The sequence below is a fragment of the Triturus cristatus genome, chromosome 7 (assembly GCF_964204655.1).
Source record: "Triturus cristatus chromosome 7, aTriCri1.1, whole genome shotgun sequence".
Lineage (NCBI taxonomy): Eukaryota > Metazoa > Chordata > Amphibia > Caudata > Salamandridae > Triturus > Triturus cristatus.
Window position 1 is genome coordinate 1,721,245,627 of NC_140590.1, and position 22,402 is coordinate 1,721,268,028.

The following is a 22,402-nucleotide window of genomic DNA, read 5'->3' on the forward strand; positions in this document are numbered from 1 at the left end:
GTACGGATCGTACACACGCTCTGAGAGCGTGTGTACGGTCCGTACCATGTGTACTCCTACGGCACCACTACTATGGTGATACGGACCGTACATACGCTCTCAGAGCGTGTGTACGGTCCGTACCACGCGTTCTCCTACGGCACTACTACTATAGTGATACGGACCGTACACACGCTTTGAGAGTGTGTGTACGGTCCGTACCACGCGTACTCCTACGGCACCACTACTATAGTGATGCGGACCGTACACACGCTCTGAGAGCGTGTGTACGGTCCGTACCACGCGTACTCCTACGGCGCCACTACTATAGTGATACGGGCCGTACACACGCTCTGAGAGCATGTGTATGGGCCGTACCACGCGTACTCCTACGTCACCACTACTATAGTGATACGGGCCGTACACACGCTCTCAGAGCATGTGTACGGGACGTACCACGCATACTCCTACGGCCCCACTACAATAGTGATACGGGCCGTACCCACGCTATGGATGTGTGAGTACGGTGCGTATCACTATTATAGTGGTGCCGTAGGAGTATGCGTTTTACGGACTGTACACACGCTCTGAGAGCGTGTGTACGGTCCGTATCACTATAGTAGTGGTGCCGTAGGAGTACACGTGGTACGGACCGTGCACACGCTCTGAGAACGTGTGTACGGTCCGTACCACGCGTACTCCTACGGCACCACTACTAGAGTCATACGGGCCGTACACACGCTCTCAGAGTGTGTACGGGGCGTTTCACATGCTTACACTGGTGATAGGAGGGGCACACGAAAGGAATGGAGGTCTCCGACTTGCACAAGGCTGTACATCAAGTCATTGTCATTGCAGACTTTCATGTGCAGGGCCTAGGTGTGTCAGGCAGTGATATTGCACATGTCTTCTCATGTAGTTGCACAATTGATGTGTGATGACCTGTGTACACATGTCATGTGTGATGGGGCACTATGTGGCACACTTCCCCTTCACACTTTGCACATGTGTGCCTGTAGTCCAAACGTGTCAAGCACAGCATCACTGGTATGGCACAGTCACCACCACCCGCAACTGTCCCCTGATGCCAGGGACAGGGACACTAACAACTGACATTTCACGATCAGCGTGCCCCTATGTGACTATGTCATGTGTGTGTCATGTGTTCCCATGAGCTTACTGTTTGTGTTCCATCAACTACATCTGCTGTTGCTGCATCCAACATGTGTCTGTGTGGAGATGGGCATGGCACACATCTACGCACACCATGCCACATGTGGATTTCCACATAAGCAGGGTCTGTATGTATCGGACATCATATTTTCACATGAGGACATATCTGCGTTGTCTCAATGTCTGTGTTTTCTGTTTTCACGTGTACCCCTTCATCGCAATGTGTTTGATCTGTACATTTGACATTCCATGTGACCTGTGCGTCTAGCTTGCTGTCAGCTGTCTGTATGAGATGACATCCTTTAAATGCAGCTATGGTGGATGTATGTCACTCCTGTGATGTCTCTGGCTGTTCACTCAGACTGGCCCCCAGCTCGGTTCAGGGCATGTCATGTAGACTTGCCAATCAACGGGTGTATCTGGCTTTTCGTAGGAGTATCACCAAGATGGCATACGTGTCCTGAATGTATTGCACAGACCAGACTCTGTATTTAGCTAATGTGTAGTAACAGTTTAGCATGTGCTCTGTTCATTGACATTGATGTTGGTAGGCTCTCAATCTTCGTTATTCAATACAATTTTCTGCAGGGCACCGCCTGTCCCACGACCAATGCCAGACTTGGCTGCCATGAGGGAACGTGCCTGCATCCGACGTTACAGATTCACTCAACAGTTGATTGAGGACTTGACCGACAAGCTGGCACCACACCTCCAACCGCGACACAGGTATCCTACTGCGCTGACCCCCAAGATGAAGGTGATGGCAGCCCCACATTTTTTTGCCACAGGTATGTGTCAATTCACCATAGCTGATGTTGGTGGCATGTCACAGACAATGTTCAGCCGTGTCCTGCATGATATTTTGGCAGCCGTGTTGGAGCACCTTGATGAATTCATCAAATTTCCTACTCCTGAGGTGTTGACAGGTGTCAAGGGTGATTTCTATGCCCTGGGAGGGATGCCCCATGTCATTGGGTCCATTGATGGGACACATGTGGCTTTGGTACCACCACAGGCACAGGAGGTGGCCTATCGCAACCGTAAACATTACCACTCTATAAATGCTCTTGTGGTGTGTCTTGCTAACATGCTGATTTCCCATGTCTGTGCACGTTTTCCAGGGTCAGCACACAATGCCTACATCATGAGGCGTAGCAGGGTGCCACAAATGATGCTGCGGCTGCACAATGAACGAGCATGTCTTGTTGGTGGGTATACTCTGTTTGTCCTGTGTGTTGTGGTATCTTTGGCTCTTACGGCATCTTCTGATGCACTTATTTACATGATGTTTCCATGTAGGGGACTCTGGATATCCCAACATGCTATGGCTGATGACACCTCTCCGCAACCCAAGATCAGCTGCAGATCACCGGTACAACAATGCACACGGGCAGACCAGGCGAGTGATTGAGAGGACGTTTGGCCTCCTGAAGAGCCGATTCCGTTGCCTTCACACGACAGGCGGGTCCCTCCCATATGTACCGGAGAAGGTCTGCAAAATCTTCCTTGTGTGCTGCATGCTGCACAACATGGCAGTGGAGAAGGCAGTGCCACTCATCCTGGAGCAGGATGAGCAGGAACTTCCACCCGTGGAGGATGAAGGGCTTGGTCACGAGGTAAGTGAGGAGGAGGAGGAGGAGGAAATCCGGAGTCAGCTCATACGCAACTTCTTCTCATAATGGTGAGTCACTGGGTCTGAGTGTGCACGCTTGTAGCCTTGGGTGGCATGTGTTGCAATGTGTGTGTCCAGCTGACTATATGCAAAGTGACTTAGATGTGTGTTCTGATGTGTCACTCGAGTGATGATGTCATTCCACACATTTTTGTCGAGACACTTTCTTTTAAATTTGCATGGGGACAACATTGTTCATGTTTAGTAAATGACCGTGCATGCGGAGAAAAATCTTTTAGCTGACTTCTTGTGTGTCTGTCATTCCCAGGTTCTTGCGCATGTTGTCTGCTCGTGTCATCGTTGTCCTCCTGCTATTCCTTATGAGTATTGCAACGTGTGCTGAATCAGCGTTCCATGCACGGACATGGGGAAATTTCATTTTGGGTAAGGATTGCAGCAAGGCATTTTGGGGGTGGTACGTGTTTGGAATGTGTGGGGACTGCTTCTGTGCATGTTGTGTTACCATGCATACATGTCTACTCACCATGGGGCACACAACATTTAGAATGACTCCCATGAATTGATATTCACCATTCGTGACAGTCATCTGTTATGGATTTTTGATTCTGATGAAGGCATCAATGTGTGTAAAACTTCCCTCTGAAACATACAGGATGCTACGGGTGGACATAGTGTGGGACATCCCCATAACAGGCTCAATGGGGAATTGCAGCCTCTCCGTGTGCAGCAGGAGGTGTTTGGCTCATCCCCTTAACTTGTGTGCCGGTTCATTGGGATTTACAACAACCGTGTTGTGAAGGGGGTGTCCAGCGTGGGTCCCACATGTTCAGTCAAATGACCTGTGAGTCTGTTCATATTGATGCATTTCCCTTAGTGTGAGTTTGAGTAATAAAGGTGTTCCTCACCCTCCAAAGTGCCTCATCTCTATCAATGCAGGTCTCTTGCCACTTTGCAAGCGTCATCTCTGGCATAGTTGTCAAAGATTGTGCATATGAGTGTATGTGTAGTTCGGCAACATACATGCAGTTCTTCATGGCTAATAATCTCTATTGTGCATGAAGTCCATGGTTGTGTATTTATTTGGGCAGGTTGCTCCCCCCAACGGGCCGTCAATGCCTGCTGAGGGTGTGTCTCCTGTGCGCAGCTCGGCATTTTGTATCCTGATCCTGTGTCAGTCATCTTTGGTGTTCATCCATTTTCTCTGGGTGAGCCATGAGTAACCTGACACTCCTTCCTTTACGTACGCCTGTTGCAGTTGTCCTTTCTGACCTCCTTGTCTTTGTGTGCTACTTTCTGCCTAGTTTCCAGTACATGCCGCCTGCTGCTGCAGCCCCTGCGGCAAGGGCCCACCAAGTTCCCGGATTCTGCAACCCACACGCCTCCAAGATGCTCCTCCCTTCCTCCCTCCCTCCCTCCACCCATTCATTAGGCTGTCATCAGCTTGTCTGTGCCACTGTTGCAGCCACGCCGTGCCAAAGGCAGGACCGTCAGCGCATGCAACGTGCACATTGCACGACCCTCATGTCCTTGCATGACCCACATCACACAACAGTCTCATGTTGCAGCCACCCTCCAAGCAATGTCCAACTGAAAATCAACTGCCTGCTCTCAGGCATACTCTAAGCGCACACACGACACCTTCGCATGCTGCGTGTGTAACTCCAACTGCCTACACAGCGCTGCCCCGCCTTCCAGGCCCTGTCACACCAACCAGGTCATGTCACTCCTACTCCACACCGGCTCCGTCCAACAGCACGCCATTGGACTCTGTTACCTCCTCAACACAACTGGCCCACACATCACATTCATGACAGTGACCTGGATAAAAGCATCCTCAGCACACAACTTCTTCATTACCATCTCAGACGGATACAAGAGCACCCGCAGGGATGGCACTAACAATCCCGGAGGATGAATTGATATCTATTCACAAGTACACACTCAGGGTCACAAATCCGGTTTGACACAAACCCCCTGCAAACCCTCACAGTAACACTCATCTACAGATCTCCAGGCCTACATCCACAATTCCGCAAAGCCATCAACATGTCCATCTTCACGCACGCCCTCACATCCACAGGATACATGTGGCTGTGAGCCAGGAACTTCTGGCTGGATGAGAACCACACCAGCATCCATCATTGGTCCATCCACATTAGCATCCACGTCTCCGACAAGCAACACACTGCCTCACACCCCGCTACCAATCCCCCAAAGATGCTTGATGTAAGTCAACACAGACATGCTGTGTGGGACACTGGAACCAACACCACTGCCACACCCTGCAACCTCACACACTGGATCAGCAACTGATCCAACAATCTAGCCACATTGACGGACTTTTCTGTGGCGCACAACAACAATTAAGCCACCTGGGACAAGGCAGACCTACTGGACTCATACACATCTAGCCGGACTCTTGTGCACAGCTTGCAACACAAATAACCATCAGTGACCTTACAACCCTGGAAAACTGCACACAGAGCCATCACCATATCATCAGCAAGGACAATTGGAGATCCTTCAGATGGGGCCGAGGCAAAAAAACGCACGGCATCAAGGATCTCATCAGCATTGTGAGTGCACTGACATCAGCTCTCCATCCAAAAGACACCCCACCCTTGCAAGGCTGAGCCAATCCCTTGCAACTTTCTACCACTGCAAGCTCATGGACATACACGCCAGCCTTGGCACACAGAGGCAGACAGCATTATTATATGCGGGACCAACCCCCCTCAGGTTTTGGACTTCCATCAGCAGGAAATACAACACCCGGCTCATGTGCAACATCCCCTGGGGATCTCCATCAGGCCCCTTCCCACACAACATCTCAACCACACCATTCCCCATCCTTGTTAGCCCCCGTCCAGCACGTCATGTATGTATCATTGGAGTTAGCCACATTCCATGGTAGATAGAGGCATGCAGTGACCCAGGCCATTCTTAGACAACGGACGGCAGGAACGCAGGCTCTCAAGGAACATCACCGTGCTTCCCTAGCCAGCAAATGTCATCAGGAAGACAGTCAGCGAGCAACTGACAAACATCCTCCACGCAAAGAGCTCCAGGCAACCTGCACAAGAGCATCTTCCACAGTAATCACACCACTGCAACCGTCATCATTGCCACCAACACCGACAACTTTGTCCTGCTCAACAATGGTGAGAACCCCCCTTGACCTCTCCACAGCCTTATACACGATGTGCTCACACACTGTCAGCTCACACATCTCCAACACTGGTATCCAGAGGATGGACCAGGATGAAATCACCAAGTAGCTCACCAGCAAGGCCATGGGAGTCGGACTCAAGCCTTAAGCATGTAGTACAGTGGCGTCATCTGGCACATGGCCCAGGGCTCATCTCTCAGCGTGTCAATCTTCAATGTGTCCATGACCCCCCTCTCCACCATCACATGCGCACACAACCTCATCATCATCTCGTATGCCATTGACAGCCAGCTGCTCCTCACCCTCACCAAAGACCCAGCCATTGGCAGTTCCAACCTTCAAGAAGGCATGAAGTCCATTGATGAATGGCTGAACATCAGCCACCTGAGGCTGTACTTGACCAGGACTGAGGTAATCATCTGAGGATTGTCCCCTTACAGCTGGGTCAACTCCTTGTGTCCCACCCACCAGGGCACTGCACCAGCACCCAGTGGCCACGCACGCAGGATGGTGTGCATCATGGACTCGTTGCTCACAATTGCCATGCAACTCACCAGCATCTGTACCTCATGCTGCAACACCCTCCGCATGATGCACATGATCCACAGATAGATCCACTCCAAGGCAAGACAGACCGTCCCCCAGGTCCACGACACCAGCCGTGTCACCTACAGCCCCGCCCTCTACGGAGCAAGAACAGCCAAACTCCCGGAGAACTTGTCCACATCCAGTGTGCATCTGCACACCTCAGCGTCAACATCCCGCGCCCCTGCCACATCACCGTCCACCTGAGATAGCTGCAATGGATCACTGTCTGCTGCAGGATGACCTTTAGACTCCTCACCCACACTCAGGAGGCAGTCCACAACCCCAGACCCCAAACCAACCTTGGACGTCTGTCATCCAAGACCCCGTTGGGCCAACTCCGTGCATCCAACCTTGCCCTGGCCACCATTCTTCACATCCACCGAACTCCAGCATGCAGGAGATAGTTCTCCCACCTGGCCAAACATACCTGGGACTCCCTCCCCGGGAACCTCCACATGAGCCATGACCTCTGGCCCTTCATCATTCTCTTCCTAATTGGTCTGTCCACACAGTATTGCAAGCCCCCCCTCAGCAGCTTGAAGCCATCACGGGTGAGTATTGGGCTTCATGTCTGTATTGGATGATACATTGTGACCCATGTGTGTCCTGTACCGGATCCCAGGGTATGGATGGCTGGAGTTAGTTCAACACTCAGGCATAGTTTGACATTTCCCCACACGTATGTTGTGGACTCATGCAAAATGACTGCAACATCTAATTAAAAATATTTAGTTTTATTCTCGGTGGGGGGCGTGTTTTGTGGGAAAAAACAGGTGCTATACAGTGTGACTAGAATCCAAAGGGAGATGGGATCCTTGGCATTTGAAGTCATCAGAGTCCAGAACACAGTGTTTGTCATCATTGGTCAGACTGTGGCCAGCAAGTCCATGTGGCAGAGAATGTCAGTGAATGAGGTGATGCTGTTGCGCATGAAGGCCAGGTGCCAGGCCAGGTGACCTGGGAGATGTGGATGGCCCGCTGCCTCTCACGGTCTTTTCCGTGGACGACCCACCTTCCTCGCGGGACCCTCAGATGCAGCCTTGACGATGCTTGGGACGCTCCGTCAGACGAATCCTCCTCCTCCTCCCTCCCTGTGGCTGGTGGTGGTCTTCGCCTGGTGGCACAGGGAGGGTTGCCCATGTTGTCGGCGATCCGACGGAGTGAACGGCTTATGTCCGTTTGCACCTCCAGGAGCTCAGACAGTCTTGCCTCCATCCTTCCTTGGTGTTCTTGTTGACTGGCGTGTTGCTCGGCCTGCTGGTTCTTAATCTCTGTGAGGGTCTCCACTACCTGGCTGATGGCCATGGTGTCACGCCGGTATGCATCTGTTGGAAGGCGGACCCCGAGGAGTCGGCGTGACCACCAAGGGGGGCCCTCACACTGCACGAAGTAGCCGAGCGCTGCAGAGAAGTCTCCTGAGAGATCCTTCCCCTATCACGTACTAGCACAGTAACACCACCACACAGGACTCAAGGAGGTTGTCTCAAGACGAGCAATTCTTTATCAGTACTTAAAGGTTACGGAATCAATATTTACACGAAAGGGATCGAGGGATCCACCAAAAGTCTCAATGTCTCTTTGGAAGGGTAGGGGTAGCGGGACAGTCTTTGGCAGGAGCTCGGTACGAGGGTACCTGGGGCCCAGTTCTTATCCTCAAGCTGGAGGACCTCCGGATCTCGGAGGGGTCGAGCCGCGACGGCGTCAGCAGGGCTCCGGCGTTCAGTTCGTGGGGAGCCGCGTTCAGGTCAGCAGGGCTCACAGGATGGTTTCTGCTCAGCTCGAGCCGCGACGTCGTCAGCAGGGCTCCGAGGGAGGTTTCAGCGAGGTTGGGCCGCGACAGCGTCAGCAGGGCCCCGATGTTCCGGGTGGCTTCAAGGTTTCCACAAGAAGGAGCCGCGGCGCAGCCTGCAGGGCTCGTGGTAGTTCAAGCAAGAGTTCTTCTCCGTAGGGTCGGCCGCGATTCGATCAGCAGGGCTCTCGACTCCGGGATACAACTGCCGATCTGTGGCGGGGTCGCCCCAGATATAGGTCTGGAGCCCTTTGATGTCCGGACCCTTGTGCCCGGGGGGGCGGAGAGGCCGGGTGGAGGTGGCCAGACGCCCAGCAGGAGAGGCGCCAGGCCCAAGAGAGTTGCAGGGCGATCACACCTAGGGATGGGAGGACAGTTGGGGGCCTCATCGATACTGTCCTCCGCCGGGGGCGGTGAATGGTTCATGTGGCACCCCCTGGCCAGTTCTTGGTGCCTCGATGTCGGGGCTTCGCTGGGGCCGAGGCCGGGTTGAGCGGGGTCGCGCCGGCTGGCGCACAGAGTCACGTGGATGCCAACAAGATGGCGGAGCCCCGAGGGGTATGCGACCTCGTGTGGCTCGGGATGAGGGGTCTCGGTGCAGTTTGGAAGGGTGGCCCGTGAAGGCCGGAGCGGGGAACGGGCACAATCCACGGGGGTCAGGACCACGCCACGAGGCCGGGTCCAACAGGCGTCCCCCCCAGCCGAAGGCATGGAGAGTCACCCATCTCCTTGGGGATTCTCCTCGTCAAGGCGGAAGAAGCGGGACAGGCCGTCGGCGTTGGCGTGGTCATTGCCGGGCCGGTGTTCAACAGCAAAGTCCATCCCTTGCAGCGAGATGGACCACCGCAGCAGCTTGGGGTTCTCGCCCCGCATTTGCATTAACCACCGCAGGGGCCGGTGGTCGGTCTGGACCCGGAAGTGGGTACCGAAGAGATGGGGCCGGAGCTTCTTAAGGGCCCACACTACGGCGAAGGCTTCACGCTCGATGGTGCTCCATCGCTGCTCCCGGGGCAGTAGCCGTCGGCTGATGAAGGCCACTGGTCGGTCGAGCCCCTTTTCATTGGCCTGGGACAGGACGGCCCCGATCCCATACTCTGAGGCGTCTGTCTGCACGATAAACTCCTTCTTGTAGTCCGGGGCCTGGAGCACAGGGGCAGTGCACATCGCTGCCTTGAGAGTCTCGAAAGCTGATTGGCAGCGGGGAGTCCAGTGCACTTTCTTGGGCTGTTTCTTTGAGGTGAGCTCCGTGAGAGGCCCAACAATGCTCCCATAGTCCCGGATGAACCGCCGGTAGTATCCGGTGAGGCCCAGGAAGGCCCGGACAGCTGTCTGGGTAGTGGGGGGTTCCCAGGCCTGGATGGCATCGATTTTTGGCTGGAGAGGGGCCACCTGCCCGCTTCACACTTGATGGCCCAGGTAGGTCACTGATCCCTGGCCGATCTGGCATTTGCTGGCCTTGATCGTGAGCCCGGCCCGCTGGAGGGCGGCCAGGACGGCTTTGAGGTGAGGAGGTGCTCCGCCCAGTGGTTGCTGTACACGGCAATGTCATCTAGGTAGGCCGCGCTGAAGGCCTCGAGCCCGGCCAAAACCTTGTTTACAAGTCTCTGGAAAGTGGCCGGGGCGTTCTTCATTCCGAAGGGCATCACCCGAAAGTGGTAATGCCCATCCGGGGTAGAAAAGGCGGATCTTTCTCGGGCACCAGGGGTGAGCTGGATCTGCCAGTACCCGGCGGTGAGGTCCAGCGTGCTCAGGTAGCGGGCGGCCCCTAAGCGGTCGATGAGTTCGTCGGCCCGGGGTATAGGATGGGCGTCCGTCTTGGTCACCGCATTCAGGGCTCGGTAGTCCACGCAGAATCGTAACTCCGGGGGGTGGCCGGGGGCTGCGGCCTTTGGTACCAGGACGACAGGGCTGGCCCACGGGCTGTCGGAGGGTTCGATGACCCCCAGGGCCAGCATCTTTGCTACTTCGGCCTGGATGCATGCCCGCACTCGGTCGGGTACCCTGTAGGCTCGGTGTCGCACGGGGGGGCTCTCCCCGTTGTCGACGTCGTGGACGCACCAGTGGGTCACCCCCGGGGTGAGGGAAGAGGCAAGTTGAACACCTTGGATGGATCCGTCATGGACGTTGGACTGCAAGAGGTCGGGCAGGGGCTCGGATTCGTCCTCGCCCCCCTCGTCGGTCGCCAGTAGCAGGCTCAGTTCGGTCCGGGCAAAGTGGGGTTTGAGCCGGTTAGCATGTAGAACCCGGAGGGGGTTCCGGGGGGACTCCAGGTCGGCGAGGTAGGTGACGGGGCTTTTCTTCTCCACCACCTTGAAGGGCCCGGTCCACTTGTCCTGGAGGGCGCCGGGTTCAACCGGGGCCATGACCCAGACTCTCTGGCCTGGCTCGAATTCGATGGTGGAGGAGTTCCGATCGTACCACCGCTTCATGTCCTCCTGGCTGGCCTCGAGGTTGGCTTCGGCCATGGCTCGGAACTTGCGGGTCTGGTTTCGGAGGGTCAGGAGGTATCGGTAGACGTCAGGAGGGGCGCCTTGGAGCTTCGTCTCCCAGCCCTCCTTGACCAGGCTGAGCGGTCCGCGGACCGGATGTCCGTACAATAGTTCAAACGGGCTGAACCCCAGGGACTTCTGCGGGACCTCCCGATAGGCAAACAGGAGGCACGGCAGCAGGACATCCCATCTCCGCCTTAGGGGTTCTTTCAGGCCCTGGATCATTCCCTTTAAGGTTCTGTTGAACCGCTCAACCAGTCCGTTCCCCTGAGGGTGATAGGGGGTTGTGAATTTGTACGTGACCCCGCACTGCTGCCACAGGGACCGCATGTATTTGGAAATGAAGTTCGTGCCCCTGTCGCTCACCACTTCGCGGGGAAATCCCACTCGGGAGAAGATCCCCATCAAGGCCCGGCCTACCACGGGGGCCATTATAGTTCTTAGCGGGACCGCCTCCGGGTACCTGGTGGCGTGGTCCACGAGGACCAGGATGAAGCGGTGGCCCAGGGCGGTCTGGGGGTCCAGGGGCCCCACGATGTCGATTCCGACCCGTTCGAACGGGGTGCTAACGGCTGGAAAGGGCTGGAGGGGGGCCTTGACCCGACCCCCCATCTTCCCGCTGGCTTGGCAGGTCTGGCAGGACCGGCAGTGGTTGTCCACGTCTCTCCGCATCCGTGGCCAGTAGAAGTGGGTCACCAGACGGCTGTAAGTTTTGTCTTGCCCCAAGTGTCCGGCGAGGGGCACGTCATGTGCCAGGTTGAGCAGGAACTCCCGGAAGAGGAGGGGGACCACCAACACGCGGCTGGCCCCGAGTTCTGCCACTTTTTGCTCACTGTACAACAGGCCCTCGGCCCAGTAGACCCAGTGGGTGCCGGTCTGGTCCCCGTTGAGTTGTGCGGATGCTTGTTGTCGGACCCCTTCGAGAGAGGGACAGGACTGCTGCTCTTGCTGGAACTGCTCCCGGGTGGGGCCCCCTTCGTGTCGCCATTGTGCAAGTTCTGGTAGGGCGCACGGGGAAGCAATCTCCTCGGGGGAGGATTCACTAGGTCCAGGGTCGGTGTCCGTCTCCCCCTCGCTGCCGGCGGGGGGTGGTGCGAGCCCCTCGGGCTGGGCGGCACCGGGGGCCAAGGACGAGCGGGGGGCCGGGCGGTCATGGACCGGGTGATGGCGCAGGCCCATTCTGATAGTCCCAGCATTCGGAGGTGCTCTCGTCGCTCTACTTGAGCCCAGGGGGAACTCTCCAAGTCGTTCCCCAGGAGGCAGTCTACGGGTTCGTCGTCGCGGACCGTCACCTTTAGCAGGCCGGTCACCCCTCCCCACTCGAAGGGGACCAGGGCCATCTGGCACAGGCTTTCGCTGTTGTCGGCCGTCCGGACGGGGCACAGCACATTGGGTAGGATCTGTTCGGGGGTCACCAGGTGGCAGCGGACAGCGGTGACGCTGGCGCCGGTGTCACGAAGGGCTTCGGCCCGTTGTCCATTGACGGTGACCTGCTGCCTGTACTTCTGGGTGTTGCTTGGGATGGGGGTGCGGGGTACCATTTCTCGGCTACCCAGGCAGACCAGGGACATGGCTGCCGGCTCCCATTCGGTGGTCCCTTGGTCGAGGGTTTCCTCTTCCTCTTCTTCCTCTTCTCCCTCTCCCAGGGCGGCGGCCGCCAGCTGTTGGGGCGGGGGCCCGCCGGCCCCGCTTCTTCAGTTCAGGGGGCAGACCGGGTTGCTGGCATAGTGTCCGGTTTGTTGGCAGCCGTAGCATGTTACTGGTGGCCGTGGTCCGGGTCTGGCCGGGGTCGCCCCCCTTCGGGCTAGGCTCGGGGAGAGGTGTTGCTGCGGTGGCCCTTGAGGGGGGCTCCTGGGGGCCCCGGCGGGGGGGTCCCGGTTCCTGTTTGGCCCTCCCCCTCCACCGCATTGGCGGGGGGGTCCGGTGGGGTTCCTCTGGTACTCCCCCATTGAGTTCCGGGGGACTCGGGAGTTGACCCATCGATCGGCCTCGACGGCGAGTTTTCGTGGGTCGGTCATCTTGCTGTCGAGGAGGTGTTGCCTCAGCTCCACGAAGCAATTGTTGGAGAGATGTTCCCACACGATGAGGTCGACCAGCTGCCCGTAGGTGGTGACTTTGCTACCCTTGATCCATCCTTCTAGGGCCCGGCTGAAAAAGTCCACATATTCCACCCAGGTGGTACCCGGGATCTTTTTGCAGTCTCTGAACCGCTGGCGGTACATTTCCGCGGTGAGCCCGTAGCGGGTGAGCAGGGCCTCCTACATGTGGTCGTAGGAGGTCATCACCTCCTCCGGCAGCTGGAGCAGCGTGTCTCGACCCTCACTCAGGAACCGCCGCCACAGGCCGGCGCCCCAGTCCTTTCGGGGCACCCGATGAGAGGTCATGGCCACCTCGTAGGCCTTGAACCATTGTTGAATGTCGTCATTCTTATAGTACTCCTTGACGACCTCTTTCGGGATATGTACCTTGGCCTCGGCAGGCGGTAGGGTGTCTCTAGTACTGGGGGTGTTGGTCCCCCCGTTCTTGGCCTTGATTTCGAGCTCTTTGAGACTTCGCTCGTGCTCAAGGGTCAGTTTTTTTTCCTCCAACTCTCGGTGCCGTCTCTTTTCTTCTATCTCCTCTTGAAGCCGTAGCTGCTCTAGGGCCAGTTTCTTTTCCGCCAGCTGGAGTTCGCCGTCCAGCCGCAGTCGTGCGAGCTCTAGTTCGTGGTTCCGAACCTTCTCCCGCTCTCGTATTTCTTCTTCGGAGAGGCCGGTTTCTAGGCTCTTTCTTCCTCCGGTTGCCGGAGTCAGTGCGGTTGATGTGGCCTCAGTCAGGGGCAAGGGACCTTCTTCCTGGGAGTGGCCTGCCTCGGCCTCCAGCCAGGTCCTCAGGGCTTTCTGCATCTCCTCTTTGGTACCTAGGCCGGTGGTTGCAATGCCTTTGTCCTTGCAGAACTGTTTTAATTCCTTGTGCGTATATTCCTCCAACCGTTCGGGCTGGAACTCCATGGTCGTGTTATTTTCCTGGTTGCTCATGATTACTGTTTGACTGGATGGGTAGCTAGTGGGTACTGGCTGGTACGTACTGCGTTCGGCTCGGATCCCGTCGCTGGCCACCAAATGTTGGAAGGCGGACCCCGAGGAGTCGGCGTGACCACCAAGGGGGGCCCTCACACTGCACGAAGTAGCCGAGCGCTGCAGAGAAGTCTCCTGAGAAATCCTTCCCCTATCACGTACTAGCACAGTAACACCACCACACAGGACTCAAGGAGGTTGTCTCAAGACGAGCAATTCTTTATCAGTACTTAAAGGTTACGGAATCAATATTTACACGAAAGGGATCGAGGGATCCACCAAAAGTCTCAATGTCTCTTTGGAAGGGTAGGGGTAGCGGGACAGTCTTTGGCAGGAGCTCGGTACGAGGGTACCTGGGGCCCAATTCTTATCCTCAAGCTGGAGGACCTCCGGATCTCGGAGGGGTCGAGCCGTGACGGCGTCAGCAGGGCTCCGGCGTTCAGTTCGTGGGGAGCCGCGTTCAGGTCAGCAGGGCTCACAAGATGGTTTCTGCTCAGCTCGAGCCGCGACGTCGTCAGCAGGGCTCCGAAGGAGGTTTCAGCGAGGTTGGGCCGCGACAGCGTCAGCAGGGCCCCGATGTTCCGGGTGGCTTCAAGGTTTCCACAAGAAGGAGCCGCGACGCAGCCTGCAGGGCTCGTGGTAGTTCAAACAAGAGTTCTTCTCCGTAGGGTCGGCCGCGATTCGATCAGCAGGGCTCTCGACTCCGGGATACAACTGCCGATCTGTGGCGGGGTCGCCCCAGATATAGGTCTGGAGCCCTTTGATGTCCGGACCCTTGCGCCCGGGGGGGCGGAGAGGCCGGGTGGAGGTGGCCAGACGCCCAGCAGGAGAGGCGCCAGGCCCAAGAGAGTTGCAGGGCGATCACACCTAGGGATGGGAGGACAGTTGGGGGCCTCATCGATACTGTCCTCCGCCGGGGGCGGTGAATGGTTCATGTGGCACCCCCTGGCCAGTTCTTGGTGCCTCGATGTCGGGGCTTCGCTGGGGCCGAGGCCGGGTTGAGCGGGGTCGCGCCGGCTGGCGCACAGAGTCACGTGGATGCCAACAAGATGGCGGAGCCCCGAGGGGTATGCGACCTCGTGCGGCTCGGGATGAGGGGTCTCGGTGCAGTTTGGAAGGGTGGCCCGTGAAGGCCGGGGCGGGGAACGGGCACAATCCACGGGGGTCAGGACCACGCCACGAGGCCGGGTCCAACAGCGTCCATGATGTTGCGTATGTGTGACATACCGGTCCCTTCAGCTGGCTGGTCAGGTTCTCGCCTCCGCCTGCCTCCACTCCCACCACCCCTGCCCACACGAGCCTGGCCTGCCGTTGTGGGCACATCGGGTCTACGGGACCCCTGAGGGATGGCAGTTGCAGGGTTGTCTGCCTCCTCCTGGGTGCCCGGCGAACCTTGTCCCTCCAGGTCAGACTGGCTCAGTTGTTCAGTGCGGGCAGGGCTCCTGGGTGTCTCCTGGGATGTGGCAGGAATGGGGTGGTGGTTGGCACAGATGTTCCTGAAGCAGGTGCTGCAGGGGCTTGGACACCAGAGGGTCCAGGTGGGTTGGGGTCAAACGCGGAGTGTTGAGAGTCGTCGCTGCCGGTGGGCTCAGGTTCCTCCCGAGCCTGGGACAGTGATTCTTCACCCCCATTGTTGGGTGGAGATCCATCAGGTTGCCCTGTGTGTGAGAGAGAGACAATGTTAATGCTGTTTCATGCGACATCCATGTTTCATACATATTCAAGTTGGCACAGTTCCTCCAGGTAGTTGTATGTGCCTAGCATTCTCCTCAGTGTTCACTTGTGGATGGGTATGTTGCGGGGGACAGATTGATATGTTCTCCTGAGTGTTTGACATGTAGATTTTTGGCTTGGATGCTTCTTTGGCTATGGATTGATCTTTTTGTGTCACATGTCCATTGTGAGAGTGGGTAAATCCATTGCCTGCCCCGGGGGTGTGTGCTTGTGTAAGGGGTGTGTGTGACCGGGCCTGCTGGTGGGTGTAGTGTGATTTGGCAGTGGGTCTCCCAGGTGATGTATCTGTCCCCCCATGGAGCATGCTGCCATGACAGTGAGTGTGAGTTCCTGTCTTAGATATCTGAGCTTTTTGTGTTGGTGTTTGAGTTTGCAGTGGTCACAGGAGGGCCTTGTGATGCCTACAGCAGGGCCAAGTGTCAGCGACCTTGTCAGTACTTTGCCAGTCCCTGTGCATTGAGCATGGTGCATGGGTATGTACCTGGGCCATATGGGCTGAGGGCAATGGTGTCTGATTCAGAGTTGAACAATGCGTTTTGTGAGCCCCCCCCCAGCATCCCGGACATCCAGTCTTGGGTTAGTGCTTCATGTAGCCTGGGGCATGGCATGGCCTTGCTTTGTGAATGGGGCATACACATGTTAGTGGCATGAGCGTTGTTTTTGAGTGTGGTTGTGTCCGGTGAGGGCTTTGGGGTAGTGCGTGCATTTTGTGTAGTTGGGGTGTGGATGCCATTCCCCCCATGTTCCATGAGTTGTTTGTGTACTCACCAGGCTCTGGAAGTCCTTGAAGTCCGTGTACTCCCACCGGCGGAAGCAGGGCCATCACCTTCTGCTCCCAGGGATGGTAATGTACCGGTCTGCGGGGCAGCCCACCTCCAGTGATGTTGCTCTGGGCGTAGTCCTCGTTCATTTTCCGCTTGACTGCCCTCCGCAGATCGTACCACCTGGCTTGGCATTCATTCCTGGTCCTTCTGATGGGTGCAACAGCATTCACCCTATCGACGATCCTCTGCCACAGGCGTGATTTTTCGGCTATGCTGGTCTGTCTGACCAATGTTCCAAAGAGCTGTGGCTCGACTCTGCTGACTTTGTTGCCAAGGATGTCCAGCTCCTCCCTTGTGAACTTTGGATTCTTGTCTGTGGGCATGGTGTGGGGTGAGGGTGTGGATGGTTGTGGGTGTGTGGGTGTGAATGTGAAGGTGTGTGTGGGAATGTGAAGAGGGGGTATGTGTGAAGGAGTTTGTGTGAAGGTGTATATGTTAAGGTGTATGGGTGCAGTTGTTGTGGTGTGCTCTGTAGCTGCAGTGAGTCTGTTGCAAAGGCTCATGGTTTGGGTGTGTGGGCCCTTTTTATTGGTCCATTTGTGGGTGTGCCTGAGTTTGAAATTTTGGTGGGTGTGTTATAAGAGGTGGTTGTGAGTTTGAGCCTCTGTTTGCCTGTTTGGATGTGCCAGGTCAGTCATTTTGATGTTTTTTCTACTGTAGACGTGTTTTGTGGTGTTGTGCGAGTCGAATTGACCCTCCTTGTGCTGTTTTACAGTGTCCTGGTTCAGTACGAGTCGTTTTCGCGTATGTAAGGTGCGTACATACGCAATGTTGTTGTACCGTGCTCGCATACGCAATGTTGTTGTAAGGTCCGTACATACGCGATGCTGGGGGACGGGGCTGGGGTACGGTGCGTCCAAGTATGGGGCTGGGGTACGGTGTGTCCAAGTACGGGACTGGGGTACGGTGCGTCCAAGTACGGGGCTGGGGTACGGTGCTGGGGTACGGTGCATACAAGTACGGGGCTGGGCTCCGGTGCGTCCAAGTATGGGGCTGGGCTACGTGCGTACAAGTACGGGGCTGGGGTATGGTGCGTACAGGTACGGGGCTGGGGTACAGTGCTGGGGTACGGTGCATCCAAGTACGGGGCTGGGGTACGGTGCTGGGGTATGGTGCATCCAAGTACGGGGCTGGGGTATGGTGCGTCCAAGTACGGGGCTGGGGTACGGTGCTGGGGTACGGTGCGTCCAAGTACGGCTGGGGTACGGTGCTGGGGTACGGTGCGTCCAAGTACGGGGCTGGGGTACGGTGCTGGGGTACGGTGCGTCCAAGTACGGGGCTGGGGTACGGTGTTGGGGATCGGTGCGTACAAGTACGGGGCTGGGCTACGGTGCGTCCAAGTAAGGGGCTGGGGTACGGTTCTGGGGTACGGTGCGTCCAAGTACGGGGCTGAGGTATGGTGCGTACAAGTATGGGGCTGGGGTACGGTGCTGGGGTACGGTGCGTACAAGTACGGGGCTGGGCTACGGTGCATACAAGTACGGGGCTGGGGTACGGTGCGGACATGGGGAAGGTACGGTGCTGACATACGGGGGGGGTACGGTGCTGACATACGGGGGTACGTGCGGACATACGCGGGGGGAGCTGTACGACTCCCGGGCACAAGTTTACCCGGGATACGAGTGGTACAGAGTTCGCTACGTACGGGACGTTTTACATACGCTTGTGTATTCAGAAGGGCAGTATGGATCGTACCTGTGCGCTCAGACTTCAGTTTTACGATTTGTACGCAAACTGTCCGGGTACGTCTCGTAGACCTTTTCCCAATGCGATTCGTATGTATTTTTCATGTACGAATCGTACTTCACTGGTGGGACTGGACTTGTACGATTCGTACGTAAAAATATACGGATACGAGTCGTACGGGAATTTTTTTTACCCGATCGGAATCGCCCCTATGGGTTACTAAGAGTTCTGAGGTCAGCCCCTTGGCAGCTACCTCATGAGGCTGGTCAGACTGGACTCTGCTGCAGTGCAATTACTAATAAATAACTTGGTTTGTATTCTCTATTGCGTCACCGACTCTTTATTTCTTGGAAGGCTTAGAGGAGGTCACGAGTGACCCAGATGGCCCAAATCAGGTTACTTCCTTCAAAATGAGCTATTTGATTGAAAGTAGCTGTTAGATACTTATGATGAGCATCTAAAGTGGCATTATTGTCCGTAAAGGATGCCAGAGTAGCAGCCATAAAAGATTCTGTGAAGGAGGCAGGGTTAACTGCCTTCCATGGGTTCTTTTCACCCTCCAGCACACACTAGTATCAAAATATAGTAAATATGATTAATGTATATTTCAAGAATGCTAAGGATTTAAGGAAAAATAAAGAACACAAGAACAAAGGAATCTGTGGAATCTTGAAACATTACTGTTAATTACTATATGTTGATACTAGCGTGTGCTGGAGGGTAAAAAGTATTTATCTGTTGGCCGAGGGCACATATTGTGGAGGGGGGTGATAAAAACACTCCAGGGTCATTGGTGTTCATCAACATGGTAGTTAAAATCCCCCAATAAAAGAAATGTATCAGAATCTAAAATGTGGGGTACAACATAGTCAGTTAGTATCTAGCTAAAGTCTCTCCTGGAACCCAGTGGGTGCTAGAACAATCCCACTCTATAGACTTCAGTTGCAGTTATTGAGAGTTTACAAATGTACATCTCATTTTCAAGCTATTCTGAAAGTAGAGAGTCAATTACTGTAACTTGCACAGAATCGTGAAAGGCAATGCCCGTACCAGACATTTTTCCCTATCTAGTTTGACCAACGAATACTGTCCTGGTATTATTAATGAGATACTGGGATGGGCAGTATCACATAACCATGTCTCAGTGAAGAACAATGATGGTAAGAAATAAGATCCCAAAGATCTATGGAGTGCTTTGCCATAGACCTAACCTTACAGTACAGTCCAGCTATCTTTTCTATACTGACCTTGTTTGTGTACCTAGTATTGGCAGTTTGTGGGAGAGTCTTTGTAGCAGAGGTTTGAGTTTAGCGGGACCTGAGATCAAACTGACATGCACTGACAAGTTCCTCGCACAAGCGTAAGCAGAAGGCTTGGGAATGAGAAGCCATATTTATTACAGTTTGCAGGTCCCTCTAAAAGTGTGAGTTGTTGATTGCAGCAAAGAGCAGGAATGTGAGCTCTAGTTAAAGCCTTGTTCAGTTACAACAATTCAAAATACGAGTACTTCCAGGCCATTGTACTGGCCATACAACCAACAATACTGAAAAAGATACTGAAAAAGATCACAAAAGATAACTTTATCCAAGGAATTGCATTACCAAGAAAACATGTCCCTTTGAAACTTAAAAGGTACATGGAGCCAACAGGCATCTTGCATCATCCTCAGTCACTACAAGGAATCCTCTCATTATCAGGGAGGATCCCTCTCGACAAATAAGAACCCAGGCATCACTCTCAGAAAACTAGGAACAAAAGCATCTCATTAATGAGGCCGATCATCCTCAATACTCAGGAACCAAGGGAAATTGTTTTTAAGTCACAGCACCCTCATTGACTAAGGATGCAGGTATCTCATTATGGAAGTACATCATCCTCAGAAACTAGAAACCCATGCATTTCATTTTTGAGTCATGTCACCCTCAGACACTGAGAAGGCTGACATCTCATTATTGAGGTAAATCACCCTCTGAGATTGAGAAAAAAAGAGTTCTCCAAACAGCTCACTCTAGAGAGCAAATAAAACAGAAAGTTCAATTTTATGGAAAAAGAAAATATGCATCTCATGAGGTGCGTCCATTCTACCTTTACACACAAGAAGCCACCCCTTCCACCCCCTGAAAACACATAGATGTCAATAGCCTCTCACTTTCACACCCGTAGCCATAAGGGGCCTCCTTAAGCCATGCCTGGACCTCATTAACCTCAGACTGACACTTCCATAAGTTTTCCTTTCAATATGGACCTACTTACCTTCAGAGAGACAGAGATTCCACTCCAAAGAGAGGTGTTCAAGGCAAACGCAGCCCTCCCAGACTGGTCCGTGGTGTAGACCTCTCCGGTCTGCAGGTCATTGACACTGATGGTGAGGTTCTCCCTAGGCAAAGGTCTGCCACCGGGGCCTGTCAGCTTCATCTAGGAGAGACAAGCAAAGTCAGTCCAAGACCTCCTCCACCTTCAATATGCACCGGGATCAAGTGGGTGTCTCAACATCAACACTTGGCTCATAGTCGGAAACACAGTGGTTGGTTGATTACACCTCACGTTATTTTGCCGTAATCAGCATTTTATGCTCTGAGTTGTAAGTAAAAAACTGTAGAAGATTGTACAATTGTAAAGGAAAGAAGATTATAAAATATATCACACGAACTGGAAGAATAATGGCCTGATTTAAGGTATGGGAGACCATTCAACAGGATGGCCGTGGTCATTACCTTTGTCACTCTGGCCAGACTGCCGCCAGCCATATCTAGAGATAACCTCGACCCCGTAGTGACCTCTGTGCCTTCTCAGGAGCTGCCACAATGGCGGCTCCTGTGAAGGGACAAAAAGTTTGGCCCATGTCCACTATGTTTCTGAGGCCCACATACCAAACTTTTTTTTTTTTTTCAGAAACAAACTCATAAAGCTAGTGTTTGTTTCTGAAAAACAAAAAAAGTAATGGCCTGACACCTTTGTGGATCACTCCCAAGTTGTGGGGTCATTATTTTGTTTCTGTTGTTGACCTGGCAGTGATGGACAGGAAACATAGACATCAGACTCTCTGCTCTGAATAGGGCAGGCAGTCTGATAGACTTACTTTGACAACCCCTGCTCTGTCAAACTGTCGGAATGTGTTTTTCGAGAATAAAGCCATGGTGAGCTCTACTATTGGAAAACTCATGGTGCGCCCAACTCAGTAAGGACCGGGTGATCCGAAGGTTTGGTGAATAGTGTATTAGATAATGTTTTGTAAAGGAGTACCCTGTCCTCTAAATTCAAAGCCAGGCCATATATCTTGTTTCAAAAAATCTTCTATTCAGCAGATGCTTTTAAAGGGACATGAGCATGGTGTCTTCAGTTACCATCATTCTTTTGGCTCCCCTGTCTCAAACCCTGCTCTTGGGATTCCTCAAAACATAAGTGTAGCTTATAGAATGTGAGCTCTCTCACTTTTTATAAACCTCTGGCATCCAGATCTTCTTAGAATTAGGGAATGTCATGCTTACACATAAAAAGCCAATAAATCTGCATTGAAGTGATCATGCTATCCAGAGTTACATTGACAGGCTTACCACGCCTCGGTACAACATGCCAGGCTTGTAGTGAGGGTCTGTATCTTCAAAGGTGACTTTGTTCAGCACTTTAGAAATTGGACTGCTACTTGTGGCATTCATCACTACTCCTGTTAGAGACAAGATGGTGTGTATTTTGAGTTTGTGCAGCAAGAGGAGTGTTTTACAAAAGGTGTGAATGACTGAGCAGCAAGAGAAAGGGAGCTATCATGGCATATGCAAGAAACATAAATGAGCATGTGTCCTCTCCTACCTGTTCCATCCTCAGTCATTTGAGCTTTCAACTCCAGCTCTGACCTGTAGTCATCTGAGGACATTTCAAAGGGACCAGCATCTGTTTCAGCCTTGAAGCACCCGCTACTGTCAGTCTAGAGACAAACAGAAAATGTCACTTGTGATTTTCTCTTTCACAAACTTCTCAGAGGATCACTAAAGTAAGGTATCATGCTGGATCCTCCATAAAAATCTAGTTTTGTCTAATCTTTTAGAGTCTACAAGCACAGAGTTGTAAGAAGAGACGCCTGCTCTCTAATGGAGTTACCGCCCTCTTGTGAGAACATTATATGGAAGATGGGAAACCCAGTATTACAGAAGAGAACCGGTCAAGTTTCTCAACATGCAGCCAATCACTTTTCAGCCTTTCAAGCAACATCATGTTTGTCTTTTCACAATGACTTTATCCTCCCCCTTATAGGACATCAATTTAACACATATGGGTCTGATTTGGA

The 22,402-nt window shown here is 54.0% G+C and overlaps 1 protein-coding gene across 4 annotated transcripts in view; it reads right to left on the minus strand.

The window, feature by feature from the left end:
- Positions 1-22,402, minus strand: part of LOC146812892 (alpha-2-macroglobulin-like protein 1) — a 262,454-nt gene that overhangs the window by 158,713 nt on the left and 81,339 nt on the right. For all 4 annotated transcript variants that reach the window (XR_014966934.1, XR_014966933.1, XM_085619961.1 and 1 more), the window contains exons 9-11: positions 21,928-22,042; positions 21,675-21,784; positions 20,374-20,535 (exon numbers count right to left, since the gene is read on the minus strand). Coding sequence is in view for 2 of the 4 variants with exons in the window: in XM_085619961.1 (XP_085476087.1) it covers positions 20,374-20,535; positions 21,675-21,784; positions 21,928-22,042 (387 nt within the window). In the remaining 2 variants the exon portion in view is untranslated. The remainder of the gene's footprint in view (positions 1-20,373; positions 20,536-21,674; positions 21,785-21,927; positions 22,043-22,402) is intronic.